Source organism: Alternaria rosae (genome assembly GCF_020736505.1).
Source record: "Alternaria rosae strain MPI-PUGE-AT-0040 chromosome Unknown BKA58scaffold_3, whole genome shotgun sequence".
NCBI lineage: Eukaryota > Fungi > Ascomycota > Dothideomycetes > Pleosporales > Pleosporaceae > Alternaria > Alternaria rosae.
Genome location: NW_025763572.1, coordinates 1,887,356 through 1,900,048, shown reverse-complemented (window position 1 = coordinate 1,900,048; position 12,693 = coordinate 1,887,356). Strand labels below are relative to the sequence as shown.

The following is a 12,693-nucleotide window of genomic DNA, read 5'->3' as shown; positions in this document are numbered from 1 at the left end:
ACACATACAATGGCAGTCATGGCAGGCTTCGAATCGCGCAATGGTTCTGGGGTGTTTTGGATGAAAAGTTGCGGATCTCCGCGGCGTCGGCAGATAAGAGAGCATGGCTTTCTTGTTATCAGCCGTTGTCGGAGATCCCGTTATGGCTTTTGCACCAGAATCTTCGCCGCGCAGATAGATTGCTTGCATTGGCGTGACCGCAAGATCCCACGTTTTACAAGATGGAAAAGCTGACTGTGTGCCTAGCAACGGTCACGGATGCATGCTCCAGTATGCGTTGATCCACCTCTTCGGCTACAACGTCAGCATTGATGACCTGAAGAACTTCCGTGTACGTGTTCGATATAATTCTACTACCTCTCAAAACTAATTCCGCTGTAGCAAGTCGACAGCATCACACCCGGTCACCCCGAGTCCCACGACACCCCCGGTATCGAGGTCACCACTGGCCCTCTTGGTCAGGGTTTCGCCAATGCCGTCGGTCTCGCCATTGCTGAGAAGCACACCGCCGCCGTCTTCAACAAGCCCGGCTACGAGCTGATCAACAACCACGTCTACATGTTCTTCGGTGATGGTTGCGCTATGGAGGGCATTGCCAGCGAGGCTGCCTCCACTGCCGGTCACTTGAAGCTCGGAAACCTCATTGCCATCTACGATGACAACCACATCTCCATTGGTAAGTTTCGCAAAGAGTTCGAAAGAGAAAACTGAGGACTGACGTCATACAGATGGTGACACCAAGTGCGCCTTCACTGAGGATGTCATGAAGCGATTCGAGTCTTACGGATGGCACGTACAGCACGTCGAGGACGGCGACTCCGACCTCGAGGCCATTGAGAAGGCCATTGCTGAGGCCAAGAAGGTCACCGACAAGCCTTCGATGATCAAGCTCACCACTACCATTGGTTTCGGTTCCAAGCTCCAGGGTACCGGCGGTGTCCACGGAAACCCCCTCAAGGCCGACGACTGCAAGCAGGTCAAGGAGAAGTTCGGTTTCGACCCTGAGAAGATGTTCGCTGTTCCCCAAGAGGTCTACGACATGTACCACAAGCACGCCGCCGAGGGTGCTGCCGCTGAGGAGGAGTGGAACAAGCTCTTCCAGAAGTACGGCGAAGAGCACAAGGAGCTCCACGCCGATCTCTCTCGCCGTCTGACTGGCGACCTCCCCGAAGGCTGGCAGAAGGCCCTCCCCACATACAAGCCCACCGACGCTGCCATTGCCTCAAGAAAGCTCTCTGAGAGCGTCCTCGAGGCGATCCACGACGTCGTCCCTGAGCTTCTGTCCGGTTCCGCCGATCTGACGGGCTCCAACAACACCCGATGGAAGAAGGCCGTCGACTTCCAGCCCCCTGAGCTTGGCATTGGTGAGTGGTCTGGCCGATACCTGAGATATGGTGTCCGCGAGCACGCCATGGCTGCCATCATGAACGGTATGTCCGCATACGGCACCATCATCCCTGCCGGTGGTACTTTCCTGAACTTCGTTTCATACGCCGCCGGTGCCGTCCGTCTGTCCTCTCTCTCTCACCAGCGCGTCATCTACGTCGCTACCCACGACTCCATTGGTCTTGGTGAGGACGGCCCCACCCATCAGCCGATCGAGACTCTCGCCCATTTCCGCGCTCTGCCCAACATGATGGTCTGGCGCCCGGCCGATGGAAACGAGTGCTCTGCTGCTTACTACATGGCTCTTACCTCCAAGGGTACGCCATCCATCCTTGCCCTTACCCGTCAGAACCTGCCACAGCTCGAGGGCTCAACTCTCGAGAAGGCCATCAAGGGTGGTTACGTCGCTCTTGAGGACAAGGACGCCCAGATTACCCTCGTTTCCACTGGTTCCGAGGTCTCTCTCTGCTTGGAGGCTGTCAAGACCCTCAAGGACCAGGGTATCACCGCCCGTGTTGCTTCCCTGCCTTGCTTCGAGGTCTTCGACGCGCAAGACAAGGACTACAAGATGTCGGTCATCCCCGCCGGTATCCCATCGCTCAGTGTTGAGGTCATGTCCACAATGGGCTGGGAGAAGTACTCGCACGAGCAATTCGGTCTCAACCGCTTCGGTGCCTCCGGACCATACAAGGAGGTTTACGCCAAGTTTGAATTCACCCCCGAGGGTATTGCCAAGCGTGCTAAGGCTACCATTGACTTCTACAAGGAGGTCAAGCCTCTCCGATCTCCTCTCGACCGTGCGTTCCAGCAGCTTATCTAAGCGCTTGCGTAGCGTTAGATATGTTTTCTGGAGGTACTTGAGGTTTTGGAGCATCGTTCCTGGCTTTTAATGAGTGATGATATATAAGAAGCGGCAGCCCGCTTCGTGAGGGAGAAGGGAAAGTTATAACCCGAATGTATAGAATTTGATTCCCCCTTTGACAACGTCTAGACTATTCTGTGAATCTCTAACATGCAAGAAAGTGAGCGCTATTTTATCTGTCCACATTCTACCGAAAGTAGTTGTCAGCTAGAGCTGCCAAGTCGTTGTTTAAGAGGACTATTGTTGGTCGCACAAGACTGAACATTCTGTGAGTATTAAATCGCAAATCTGCGCGAAAGCCTGAACAAACAGGATAAACGCCTATTCACTCAGCGGAGATACCGCTGAATCGCGCAGCTATGGAGTGTCTCGAACTTGCGAAACCGAGATCTCCAGTATCATACTATCGCCCATGTTTGGCGCAGGAGACTCTGTCTCTTATACAAATTTATTCGCAGAACGTTTCATATCATGTCTAGTCTCATTGCAAGTTCAATATCTCTCCTTGAATCGACGGCTTCATTATCGCTAACGATATAAGCATATCCTTGGTGACCTGGGGGGCCGAGCTGATCGGTGGAAGATGCTGCACAAGTCACGGTATTCTGTATGAACACACTAGCAAGGGGAGGGGGTTCATGAATCTTTCGCGTTCGATAGGCTGTCAAGTTCTTGATTCCTTAACCGTGATACCGACCTTGAATGTGACTTCGTTACCAGCGTTCAGTATAGCCTACACAACAGTTAGCTTGCTCACATGGCAAGTGATCAACTCCCATCCACGTGCGGAACAAGCAAACGTACTCGTATTGTTATATAAAGAAGGAGTGTACACGCGTGAGTCGAGGAACAATAAGGTCACCTCGTCTTTGAATAGCGAAGGGGTGTTTGACTCAACTTCTCTTGCCTTCACCTGGTATATACACTAAGAAGAATTTCATGCTCACCGTCGATTCTGTCTTACTTTCCACACCTTCAGTGTCTACAAGTTCGCTGTCTTATCACCATCTTCCCTCTTCAACTTCAACTTCATACTTATAACAGACAACCATCATATACAGTGTCATGCCTGATAACTTCGACAACAACAACAGCCCCGACGATGAAGAGCCTTCTGGTGGTGGTGGGTATCGCCCCCTGAAACACCTGGACGAATCTCTGTTCCCAAACAACGACGGGGACTTCGCATCTTCGTTCATGCAGCCACGTGGACCAGCAAGCCAGCTTCACACTCGACGTAAGCCATTGTAACGATACTGTAGTCTTCAATCTAATTTTCATGCGTAGCCTCAGCGGCAAATCCACCCCCATGGGAAGACCCAGCTCAGGCTTGGCGGTACGTGGATGATGACAGGGTATGGACCGGCGAATCTTTCGTAGTTTCTCGTCGTACTCAGCCGGATACGCGGATAGGCAGGGCCAATCCGCAGACCTCTGGATTTTCCACAGCAGCCGTAGCCCCACAAGATCCTGCTCAAATGCAAGCACCGAGAGGCCTACATGGTCCTGGTGTCTTTGACTTCATTGGACAGCCGCAAGCTCCAGTAGGCCTTCAGCAGCGTGGACTAGATAGTAAGATATCCCAAAACACCTTGGTAGTCTTCCCGCTAAATCATTATCTCGCAGGCTTTCCATCTTTAGTTCCTGGTAGCCGCGACAGTGTCGTGCGAGGTTCACCTGCAGCTCCTAGAAAAACGGTGAAGCCCTCTGCGCCTAGCAACAATGGCCAATTCGTGTTCACCGGCTGGAACGATGAAGCCAAGCGGGAGCTCTTCATGTGGAAAGTGAAGCGCAAGAAAGGCTACACATTCTTCTTGCATCTCTTTCCTGGTGAGACTGTGGAGTCACTACACGAAGCTTTCAAGGAGTACAAGTACGAAGGAGAGCGTCTCTTCAACGGATAAGTGCCCGTCGGAAAGGTGGTGTCTTGATCGAAGGTTTGACGTATGCACATTGGTGTAGACGTCGATGCGATCTGGGCTGTTCGCTTCACGTCAGTGAACTTGTTGGATTGAACGGGTAATATGGCACTGAGCCTCGTCAGGTCATAGTGTGAAGATGCGTCTGAAAGGCGATAATGCATTGCACATCGTGGCGTTTGGGCAAGAAATGACACCAATCCCAGGTCCACAATGCGGGTATCTATTGAGAATTGAATAAGTAGCCGAGATGAATCATATAGAAAGAATGATAAGTCATCGTGACTTGAGGCGCTGGCATTCATGTGCGAGCATGATAGAGCCCAGGGTGAGATCATTGTTGCGCGGGATTAGTCATCGATGCTAGCGCGTCCATCTCGCGTGGCCGCCAGTCGTCATCGCCATTGTCTTCTCACCAAACGCATCTCATCCCATTTTCTTCCGGGCCCATTCTCCTCATTTCCCTTCATGCTTTTCGCGAATGACATGCGCCTATCCGTATTGTAGAGGCAGTCACAAGATGGACATGTGGAGCTTCTGACCATGTCCGTCCACACGCGAGCTTGCTCCGCTAGACAGATCCCGCGATGCACGCAGCAATACTGCGGGGCTCTCTGATAGCTGAGGAACTCGTACGATAACTAGGTTCTGTTCTGATTCGAAACCCGACCGTCCACGCACAGTACACAAATGTTAGGTTTTTATTCATACCTGGTCTTGGCTTTCCTGACACTACACACAAGACAGCACTTGGAATGCTTAACCATGGGGCTGGCTCTTATCTGGGCTTTCAAAGACGGCTTCATCTGAGGCCGAGAATCCTGAACAGTCGAAGATCATGGCCTAGACGGGAGCTGCGACGCTTTTGCGACATGAAGAACCCCAGCATCCTAGCGAGCGGTCGGCCCCGCCGCGCACTGGCGTTTGACACACTGTTCCGACCACTCTCGATCGCCAAGCTGACCTGTAAACGTTGTAAAAGCGTTCCATCATGTATTTTCGGCAATGCCAACGACGGGTGGCTGAAGGAAGCATATGTCACTGAGACTCATGGGCTTGAGGAGCATTTATTCGCAGTAGGCCTCAGGAGGTGCATCTGATGAGCTCGCTAGTACCATCGCTTCACTTCACAGTCATCTATTCATCTTGCTGCCGGACAGCTCTTTCCCGTTTACATCTTCTTTCAATCCGCTAATTAATACACTCTCGATATGAAGGTCTCTCTGGAGTTGACTCTCGGTCTACTGGCCGTATCGTGCGTAGATGCATTCGTCGTTCCCCCTCGCACGCTATGGGCAGTACGTTGATCCGATGCACCCTCCTGGCTACTCAACAGATCGTCCCTCTCGTTGAAGCCTGTCACTCACTGCGTATGCTGACGCTCATACTAGACTAAAGCGAACCTTGCCTCTCGCTCGTATCGCGCACACCCTGTCAGACGTGACGCAGACTTCCAGAGCCTGGACTCGTTGATCAATGGAGGAAGTCGCCGCCGCGAAGCTCAAAAGCAAGGTGGTGGTGGTGGCGGGGGTCTCACGATAGGAGGTCTCACTCTAGGTGGCTCAGGCGGTGGTATCACTGGCAACGGTCTCAAGCTCGGCGGAAAGCAGCAGGGTAATGGTACTGCGGCAGCCGCCGAAGAGCCCAAGTCTGCAGCGACAGAGGATGAAAAGCCCGCCGCCGCCGCCGAGAAACCTGCTACTAAGGGCGAGAATCCTGCTATCGCCGCAGAGCAAGAGCCAAAAGAAAGTGCTGCTGGTGCTGGCGCTGGTACGGACAATCAGCCCGGACGCGCTGAAGGAGAAGCAGCAAGGAAAGAAGCTGAACAGGAAGCTCAAGAGGCCGAGGGTGAGAAGTCAAACGGTGTCAAGGCTACTGAAGAGTCTGAGAAGTTCTCTGAGGAATCTGGTATCACCCTCGGCGAGGACGGTGCCGCGGCGAACCTCGGTGGAAACTTAGGCATCACGCAGGGCTCTGATGGCAGTAAGTCAATCGGTGGGTCAAACGGTATCAACATCGCCGCCAATGGAGAAGCGACTCTAGCAGGTAATGAGTGATAATGGACCGCTTGGGAACATGAGGTTGTGCCAGCCGTTTCTATTCATTCCATCTACATCTCTCACTTGTTTATGTTTATCTGTCCAATGACCACATATCTGCAACTCTCAGTTCAAGGACCACTCTCATTGCCTGCTTGAAGGGGTAAACTCCTCTCAGTAACGAGAGAAGACGATGTGAGCAAACGCCCACCGTCATATCGCGTGGCCTGTAAAGCGTCAAAGCTTGTCGCCATATCTTGTGGGTTTACTTTTCATAAAGGCCTGAAGATGGCACTGTTTTCTTCTTCATCATCTACTCTACTACTCAAGCAGGTCGGTGCCTTGATGTCAGTGTATTTGCTAATTCCTACTCAATGCAGGAACCGCTGCGTAGATAGGATGGCAGAGCTACGAGCCAGGCCCGGATGTCTTCCCAACTCTATTCATCGTTCACGAATCACAGCATCAGACGAAGACATTCAGGCCTAGTGCAGTTTCCTGGTGAATGCGCTTTGCTGAGCACAGACCCTGCCGCACGTATCAAGCAACTACAACCCAAACTCGTGTCGCTCACCGTCACCACAACACACACGCGCGCAGTAACACAATCGGCAGTCGCATGTGCGAAAACATGGCTTCCGCCGCTGTCAAGAACGACGATGCCGTCACGTATTCGGCAAGGCAGCAGCAACTGCCAATCTCTCCAAACAACACCGTCACGTCAGAGTCTGATGGCTCTGTCAGTGACGAAGAGAGGGGCTTGTTCAAGCTGGAGCTGGAGCTGGCTATTGCGGACCGCAACAACAGCGATCTGAAGCGGGAGATTCAGCGCCTAAAAAGTGAAGTCGACGCCGGTGAGACTCGTGAGAGGGATCTGGAGCAGATGAACGCGCTCAACGTCATCACGGCCTCCAAAGCGGAGTCACTTCGCGCGCAAGTACAAGCGCTCGGATCCACCATTAAGCAAAAGGACACCGAACTGATCATTGCACGACGCGCTACGGCTACAGCGGTACAAGATGCACGGAATACCCGCGAACAGTCCGAGGCCAGCATCCTTAGTCTCCAGAGTAGAGTCGTCTCTCTTGAGGGCGAGCTGTCTAATGCCAACACACGCTCGAAAGCGACGGCCATCAGTCAAGTGATATTTGACGATCTGCAAACGCAGATTGACCAGCTCTCGACTCAGAATCATCAGTATGTTCGGGAGGCGGACATTAGTACTACCGATGCGCAGCGCCTGCTGAGCAAGATCGACGGTCAAAAGAGAGATTTGGAAGATCTTCAAGAGAAAGTCGTGAATGCTGAGGCAGCCCGAGATCGGTACGTACTACATCATGTTGTTATCCGCTCTGCGGGATTTCTTGGTGAACCCAGACGGCCTTCAGTGTATCTTTAGCACTTTCACAAATCATGAGAGTGCCGCAAGTCCCTCCAGGCCTACCCAACACCTAGTCGTGACTCTCCCTTCCACTGGGAAGCTACTAATAGGGTCACAGGCTCATTACGGCAGAGGCGCAGATGCAGGCGGATAGGAACATCCAAGCTACCGGACATCCTCCATCCTCTGACCGCCGTGTGGACGAGGAGTCGGAAGCAGAGAACGAAGTCAACATCCTCAAGGACAAGCTCGCTGACCTCAGGTGGAACGCACTCGACTATGTCATCGACCTTGATCTATCCAACAGAAACTTCCGAGCCTTCGACTGCGAGCACGGTAATGTCAGAGATGTTCCCGACGGAAGGAACTCATCGTATGGGCCTACCGCTATCAGGGTAGCACAGGACATCTTTCGGGATTGGCAGGATGACGAACAATTCATGAGGGGGTATACAAATCGCCGACAGAAGCTGATCAGGCATCACAAGGCTCACGGGCGCATTCAGGAAGGGAACGGTGTTCGGTTCTGGCTTCTGCGCGACGAGTTCAACGGTCTTGACGCTCAACGTGGTGTTGATGTTACATATACTTGAATGTTCCTAGAACATGGCGAGGCGGCTGTACAGGTCAAGATTGTGTACATAGCAAGTACTGATCGCCGAAGGCAAGGTGGTGATGAAGGCGGCAGGTGTACTGTTTTATGTGCGCGGTACGTATGAGAGACGCTGATATCGCGAAGCCGGTAATGCGCTACTCGAACCAGACGTACACGTACATAAAAACATCTCTAAACACAGCACAGAGCACACAAAACCCTCCATTCCCACACATCTCATCCCCCAAAGTGTTCCTCAACATGATGCGCAACCGCCGCCTCATCCCCCTCGAATTCCCCACAAACCGGACACGTCGCCACCTCAACCCCCCTCACATCTGCACCCCCTCCACCCTGATGTCTCCGATCCGCCTCCTCCAATGCCGCGAACAGTCCCACATCAGCCGGCTGTCTCCAACTCTTCCCCTCATCATAAAGATACTCATCTTCATCCCTAATATCTCTCTCCACCCTCCCTCCAACCATCCTCCCAGCCGCTCTACCCATACTACTTCCACCACCGCCCTCACCATCCCTACCCAGCCCCGCCCCAGCGCCCCCAACAACAGCTTCACCTTGCTGCCCTTCGCTCTCACTAACAAGCTTCTGAACCCTCCCCACCCTTCCATCACGTAACCTTACTTTCACGCCTCGAGGATGGTCTCCACGCGTTAGCAGGTCTGCGACAATACCGCGGACTTGGTGGCCGGTGGGTTGATCTTGTTTTAGGATGATCGAGACGCTTGTTCCGGGGTGGATGTATGCGAAGGAGGGGACGGGGGGATTGTCAGGGTCCGGTCTGAAGTTGGGTCTGCCGCGACCGCGGCCTTGTCCCCTGCCCCTAGATGCTCCTCGTCCTCGGCCTCGGCCTCGGTCTGAGATGGGATTGGAGTCGCCCCGGCCGCGACCTGTATGGGTGCCTCTTAATGGCTCTGAAGAAGGGGGATGCCGGTTTGGAGGGCCGCGTCTGGAGGGTGATTGTTGCATGGTGTGTATATGTTGGGTTCGTTGTCTGGCTTGGGGAGCTGGTACAGAGACGAGAGCTCTTTGTTCCTTCAACGGATTTTCCAATCTCTTTCTCAGGATGTGTTCAAACGTTGTTCTATTGGCCTTCCCAATTCGCAAGAGACGACGTGACATCCAATCCTGGTGAAAAATTTCGTAGCTCGAGATTGGTGCAAAGCTGATTTGATATGCGAAGAATTGGTGTGAATGCCGGCATCCGTCGGGATAACTGTTATCCTTGTAGAATGAAATGTTGAAGTTGAGATCTTGAACGGAATGAAGATGCGGTAACGAGTTGGTATTAGGCGGTTTTCACAATGTTTTAGTGCGCATTACGTCATTCGCTCCCTTCACACTATGCAGCCATACCTAGGTACCATACTCCAGACGGTGAGGAACGTACGTACAATGGCAACAGCCAAGGCATATAAGTATGCTCTCGTGACATTATCACGATGCTGTAAGACCAAGTGTGAATACATATCACATATGCAAAGACGCTCTCTTCTTGATCGTTAACTTTTGAAATTTCGTATCACACATACTTCTTCCAATAAGTCACAAACGGCATTCGTATCTTCAAGCAGATTTCGTGCACAAGATAATAATGAGAGACGCCAGGCAATGCTCAAATCCCTCGAAAGCCAGTGTGAAAATCAATGCTTCGCACCCAAATACAGGAGAGCGATCAAAACGACCGTCTATGCATCTACTGCTCGCGCATCTCCTGTATACAACGCCAGTGAATGAAATCTGTCGGAAATATACTGCCAAGGGTATACACACGAATCAAAGGTCGGATGATGTGTTTGAAACGGAGCGTGGTGGTGGTTGTCGTTACGTGGGTATGATCGGGGCGTTTAGAAGGGGAAGCCACCGGGCGGTCCTCCTCTTCGGCCACCGCTGGGCATGCCGCCCATACCACCAAACGGACTTCCACCGCCGCCGGAGCTGAAGTGGAAACCACCTCCGCCTCCACGGCCGCCTCCCATACCTCCGCCCATGCCGCCGAACATTTGCATGACTGTGTATCACGTTAGCCGTGGACATAGTTTCATAGTTATGACAATACTTACGGATCTCGGGGTCAATGCCGCCACCCATACCGCCCATGCCTCCTCCCATGCCACCGCCGCCAAACATGTCGTTGGGATCGACAAGATCAGCGCCGGAGTCATATCTCTCGCGCTTTTGTGGGTCGCTCAGAGTCTCATGTGCTTCTTGAATCTCCTTGAACCTGTCCGCAGCATCCGCGTCGTCTGGGTTCTTGTCGGGGTGATGTACAATGGCCAGCTTTCGGTATGCCTTCTTGATCTGTGTCTCTGTGGCATCCTTCTCGATACCGAGAATCTTGTAGTAGTCCTTCCTCTTGCTCTTCTTGAGCTCCATCTCGGCATCACGAATTTCTTTGGCAATGCCAGGCTCCGATGGGTTCTCTTCCTGGATAGCCTTGAGATCACGCACTGCCTCCTCCCAGTTGCCGTTCTCTCCTAGTGCCTTCGCCCGGGTCTTCCGTGCCTTTGTATAGCTGGGATCGAGCTCGAGAGCCTTCTCACAGTCTGCAATGGCTTGTTTCCAGCTCTTTTGCCGGCTGTGGCACAGGGCTCGGTTCTGTAGGATCTTGGAGTTTGTGTTCTTGTTCGAGGGGTCGACTGCGAGTGCCTGCGTGTAGGTGTCGATGGCTTCTTGGTACCTGCCGGACTTAAAGGCAGCGTTACCCTCTTGCTTCATGCGGTCCAGCTTTTGCACCATTCGCAGGTACTTGACAGCGGCCTTGAAGTCGGGGTCGCATGCCAGTGCTTGTCTAAAGTGCTGTACGGCCTTGTCGTTCTCGCCCTGGGCGTACAGGATGCGGCCGCGCAGTACAAGAGCGTCAGGGTCCTGGTTGTTGTACCGTAGCAGCGACATGGCTACGTTTTGTGCCTCTCCAAGTGCATTGGCATTGCCCATGCGCAGATGTGCCTCTCCCCGCATGAGCTGCCACTTCCGGGGCTTGTCTACACCAACACCAAGACCCTTCTCAGCCTCGTTGAGGGCGTATATGACCATGGAACCTGAGCCCTCGTTCCGTGACGTGTCTTCGGCCATGCGGAGGTGCTTCTGCATTGTCAAAGCAGGCTGCTTGTCTTTGGCAGTGGCATTGATGGAGTCGTACACCTGCACGGCTTCGTCTGGCCGTCCCAGGCTAGTATATACTCTGCCTAACCGCAAGAGAATCTTCATGTTGTTGGGGTCCAGCTCGTCTGCCATCTTGCAGTCCTCCATAGCCTCGTAGAACTTATTGGCGGAAATGTAGGCGGCGGCCCGGTTCGAGTAGTAGGTAGCATTTTTGGGATCGGCTTCGATAGCTGCAAATTGGTTAGCCAGAAGCTCTCCCCGGTGGACTGTAGTGCAAAGCTTCGGCTAGAGCATGGCAAGTGTCACTACGCACCTTTTGAGTATTCCTCGATGGCCCGCGGGTAGTCTTTGATTTTGAAGAACTTGTTGCCGGCAGCCTTGTACTCCTCGGCGTCTATCGTCGGGGGCTCAGCGGGCGGGGTGGCAGCCTCGGGGGTCGCGGCGTAGTTTGCGGTAGGCGGCGGTGGGCTCTTTGTATAGCGGTGTGGTGGAGGAGCAGGGCCGTCGGGGGCGCCATTGGCGCCATTCGTCTTGGGCGTGTCTGCTACGGGACTCGAGGGGGCGGGCGAGGACGAGTGCTCCCGGTCGACGTCCATTGGCTGGGGCGTGGGCTGATCCATGGCGGACATCTGCGAGGACAGGCGCTGGCGCTCCTCGGGCGGGAGGTTTAGCGGGTGTGAGTCGCGGTCGTACTTGGACGAGCGCTTGGACGAGTAGGAGCTCGAGCGGCGGCTGGAGGAGCGTTCCCGGTCCTTGACCTTGGAGTGGGTGTGCTTGTCAGGCGAGGCAGGAGGGGTACCTGAGTTAGCCTGGGGGGAGGGTCGGGGGGCAAGGTTGGGGATATCTCTGGTCTTGGACGACTTCTTTGAGGATGCGAAGAAGGAGGGAAGAACCATGGGGGCGAGCTGCGGAAGGATAGCGGCCTGGACGGTGTCACTAGAAAATTAGTCTGGCTGCAGCGACTGTTGGTTGAGATCCAGGGCGGATAAAAATTAAGCTGGGATTTTGGTCCTAAAAACGTTGCTAGAATGTTCCATATCAACGAGGTTGAGCCCGCTAGCACTTCTGCCACAGAGTCAAGCCGCAGCGGACGTGCATCGGAAGGCTGGGCTGATAGTCGCCTACCACGCCAATCGCCCTGCATGCGGCACCGACTTACTGGCCGTTGTCACTTCGCGGAAGCGGTAAACGCTCTGCAATTACCTTTCCCTCACTCTCGACGTACGACTATACGCTGTGGGACTTCACGACTACTTCGAGTGGGGCATCCGACTCGCCCAATCCGCGGAGAGAGGCTGGGACGCGCAGTATCAACAGACGACAACAACACCTTGCATAGAGGACGCGATAGTCTGCCCACTACCAACGCTCATCGTCCTCTCTCTATC

General features: G+C 53.6%; 7 protein-coding genes across 7 annotated transcripts; 5 read left to right on the top strand and 2 right to left on the bottom strand.

Moving 5' to 3' along the window:
- Window positions 1-103: 103 nt before the first annotated feature.
- Window positions 104-2,206, top strand: BKA58DRAFT_410013 (transketolase; the record flags this gene model as incomplete). Its single annotated transcript, XM_046172186.1, has 4 exons — window positions 104-127; window positions 179-331; window positions 382-676; window positions 729-2,206. The coding sequence occupies 4 exons, from the start codon at window positions 104-106 to the stop codon at window positions 2,204-2,206; spliced, it is 1,950 nt and encodes a 649-aa protein (XP_046027738.1).
- A 122-nt stretch (window positions 2,207-2,328) lies between these two features.
- Window positions 2,329-3,213, top strand: BKA58DRAFT_128410 (uncharacterized protein). The gene is made up of 2 exons (XM_046164333.1): window positions 2,329-2,734; window positions 2,790-3,213. The coding sequence occupies exons 1-2, from the start codon at window positions 2,661-2,663 to the stop codon at window positions 3,175-3,177; spliced, it is 462 nt and encodes a 153-aa protein (XP_046027737.1). The 5' UTR covers window positions 2,329-2,660; the 3' UTR covers window positions 3,178-3,213.
- A 100-nt stretch (window positions 3,214-3,313) lies between these two features.
- On the top strand, window positions 3,314-4,152 carry BKA58DRAFT_399928 (uncharacterized protein; the record flags this gene model as incomplete). The annotated part of the gene is made up of 3 exons (XM_046171570.1): window positions 3,314-3,485; window positions 3,536-3,820; window positions 3,875-4,152. The coding sequence occupies 3 exons, from the start codon at window positions 3,314-3,316 to the stop codon at window positions 4,150-4,152; spliced, it is 735 nt and encodes a 244-aa protein (XP_046027736.1).
- A 919-nt stretch (window positions 4,153-5,071) lies between these two features.
- On the top strand, window positions 5,072-6,262 carry BKA58DRAFT_128376 (uncharacterized protein). The gene is made up of 2 exons (XM_046164332.1): window positions 5,072-5,465; window positions 5,559-6,262. Exons 1-2 carry the CDS (start codon window positions 5,379-5,381, stop codon window positions 6,222-6,224), a joined length of 753 nt encoding a protein of 250 aa, XP_046027735.1. The 5' UTR covers window positions 5,072-5,378; the 3' UTR covers window positions 6,225-6,262.
- Window positions 6,263-6,837: 575 nt separating this feature from the next.
- On the top strand, window positions 6,838-8,180 carry BKA58DRAFT_437723 (uncharacterized protein; the record flags this gene model as incomplete). Its single annotated transcript, XM_046173517.1, has 2 exons — window positions 6,838-7,529; window positions 7,706-8,180. The coding sequence occupies 2 exons, from the start codon at window positions 6,838-6,840 to the stop codon at window positions 8,178-8,180; spliced, it is 1,167 nt and encodes a 388-aa protein (XP_046027734.1).
- Window positions 8,181-8,299: 119 nt separating this feature from the next.
- BKA58DRAFT_128319 (uncharacterized protein) lies at window positions 8,300-9,670 on the bottom strand. Its single transcript, XM_046164331.1, has one exon. The coding sequence runs from the start codon at window positions 9,320-9,322 to the stop codon at window positions 8,420-8,422; it is 903 nt and encodes a 300-aa protein (XP_046027733.1). The 5' UTR covers window positions 9,323-9,670; the 3' UTR covers window positions 8,300-8,419.
- Window position 9,671: 1 nt separating this feature from the next.
- On the bottom strand, window positions 9,672-12,408 carry BKA58DRAFT_128318 (uncharacterized protein). The gene is made up of 3 exons (XM_046164330.1): window positions 11,619-12,408; window positions 10,264-11,535; window positions 9,672-10,211 (listed from the first exon to the last, which is right to left on the bottom strand). Exons 1-3 carry the CDS (start codon window positions 12,199-12,201, stop codon window positions 10,048-10,050), a joined length of 2,019 nt encoding a protein of 672 aa, XP_046027732.1. The 5' UTR covers window positions 12,202-12,408; the 3' UTR covers window positions 9,672-10,047.
- Window positions 12,409-12,693: the final 285 nt, after the last annotated feature.

Excerpts from the sequence above, each read along its gene's own strand:
- BKA58DRAFT_128410 (XM_046164333.1), top strand. The coding sequence starts at position 2,661 with ATGTTTGGCGCAGGAGACTCTGTCTCTTATACAAATTTATTCGCAGAA. Across the intron at positions 2,735-2,789 it reads ATATCATGTCTAGTCTCATT|CATATCCTTGGTGACCTGGG; the intron begins GCAAGTTCAATA and ends TAACGATATAAG.
- BKA58DRAFT_128376 (XM_046164332.1), top strand. The coding sequence starts at position 5,379 with ATGAAGGTCTCTCTGGAGTTGACTCTCGGTCTACTGGCCGTATCGTGC. Across the intron at positions 5,466-5,558 it reads CCCCTCGCACGCTATGGGCA|ACTAAAGCGAACCTTGCCTC; the intron begins GTACGTTGATCC and ends CGCTCATACTAG.
- BKA58DRAFT_128319 (XM_046164331.1), bottom strand. The coding sequence starts at position 9,322 with ATGTCACGTCGTCTCTTGCGAATTGGGAAGGCCAATAGAACAACGTTT.
- BKA58DRAFT_128318 (XM_046164330.1), bottom strand. The coding sequence starts at position 12,201 with ATGGTTCTTCCCTCCTTCTTCGCATCCTCAAAGAAGTCGTCCAAGACC. Across the intron at positions 11,536-11,618 it reads CATCGAGGAATACTCAAAAG|CTATCGAAGCCGATCCCAAA; the intron begins GTGCGTAGTGAC and ends ACCAATTTGCAG. Across the intron at positions 10,212-10,263 it reads CGGCATTGACCCCGAGATCC|TCATGCAAATGTTCGGCGGC; the intron begins GTAAGTATTGTC and ends CGTGATACACAG.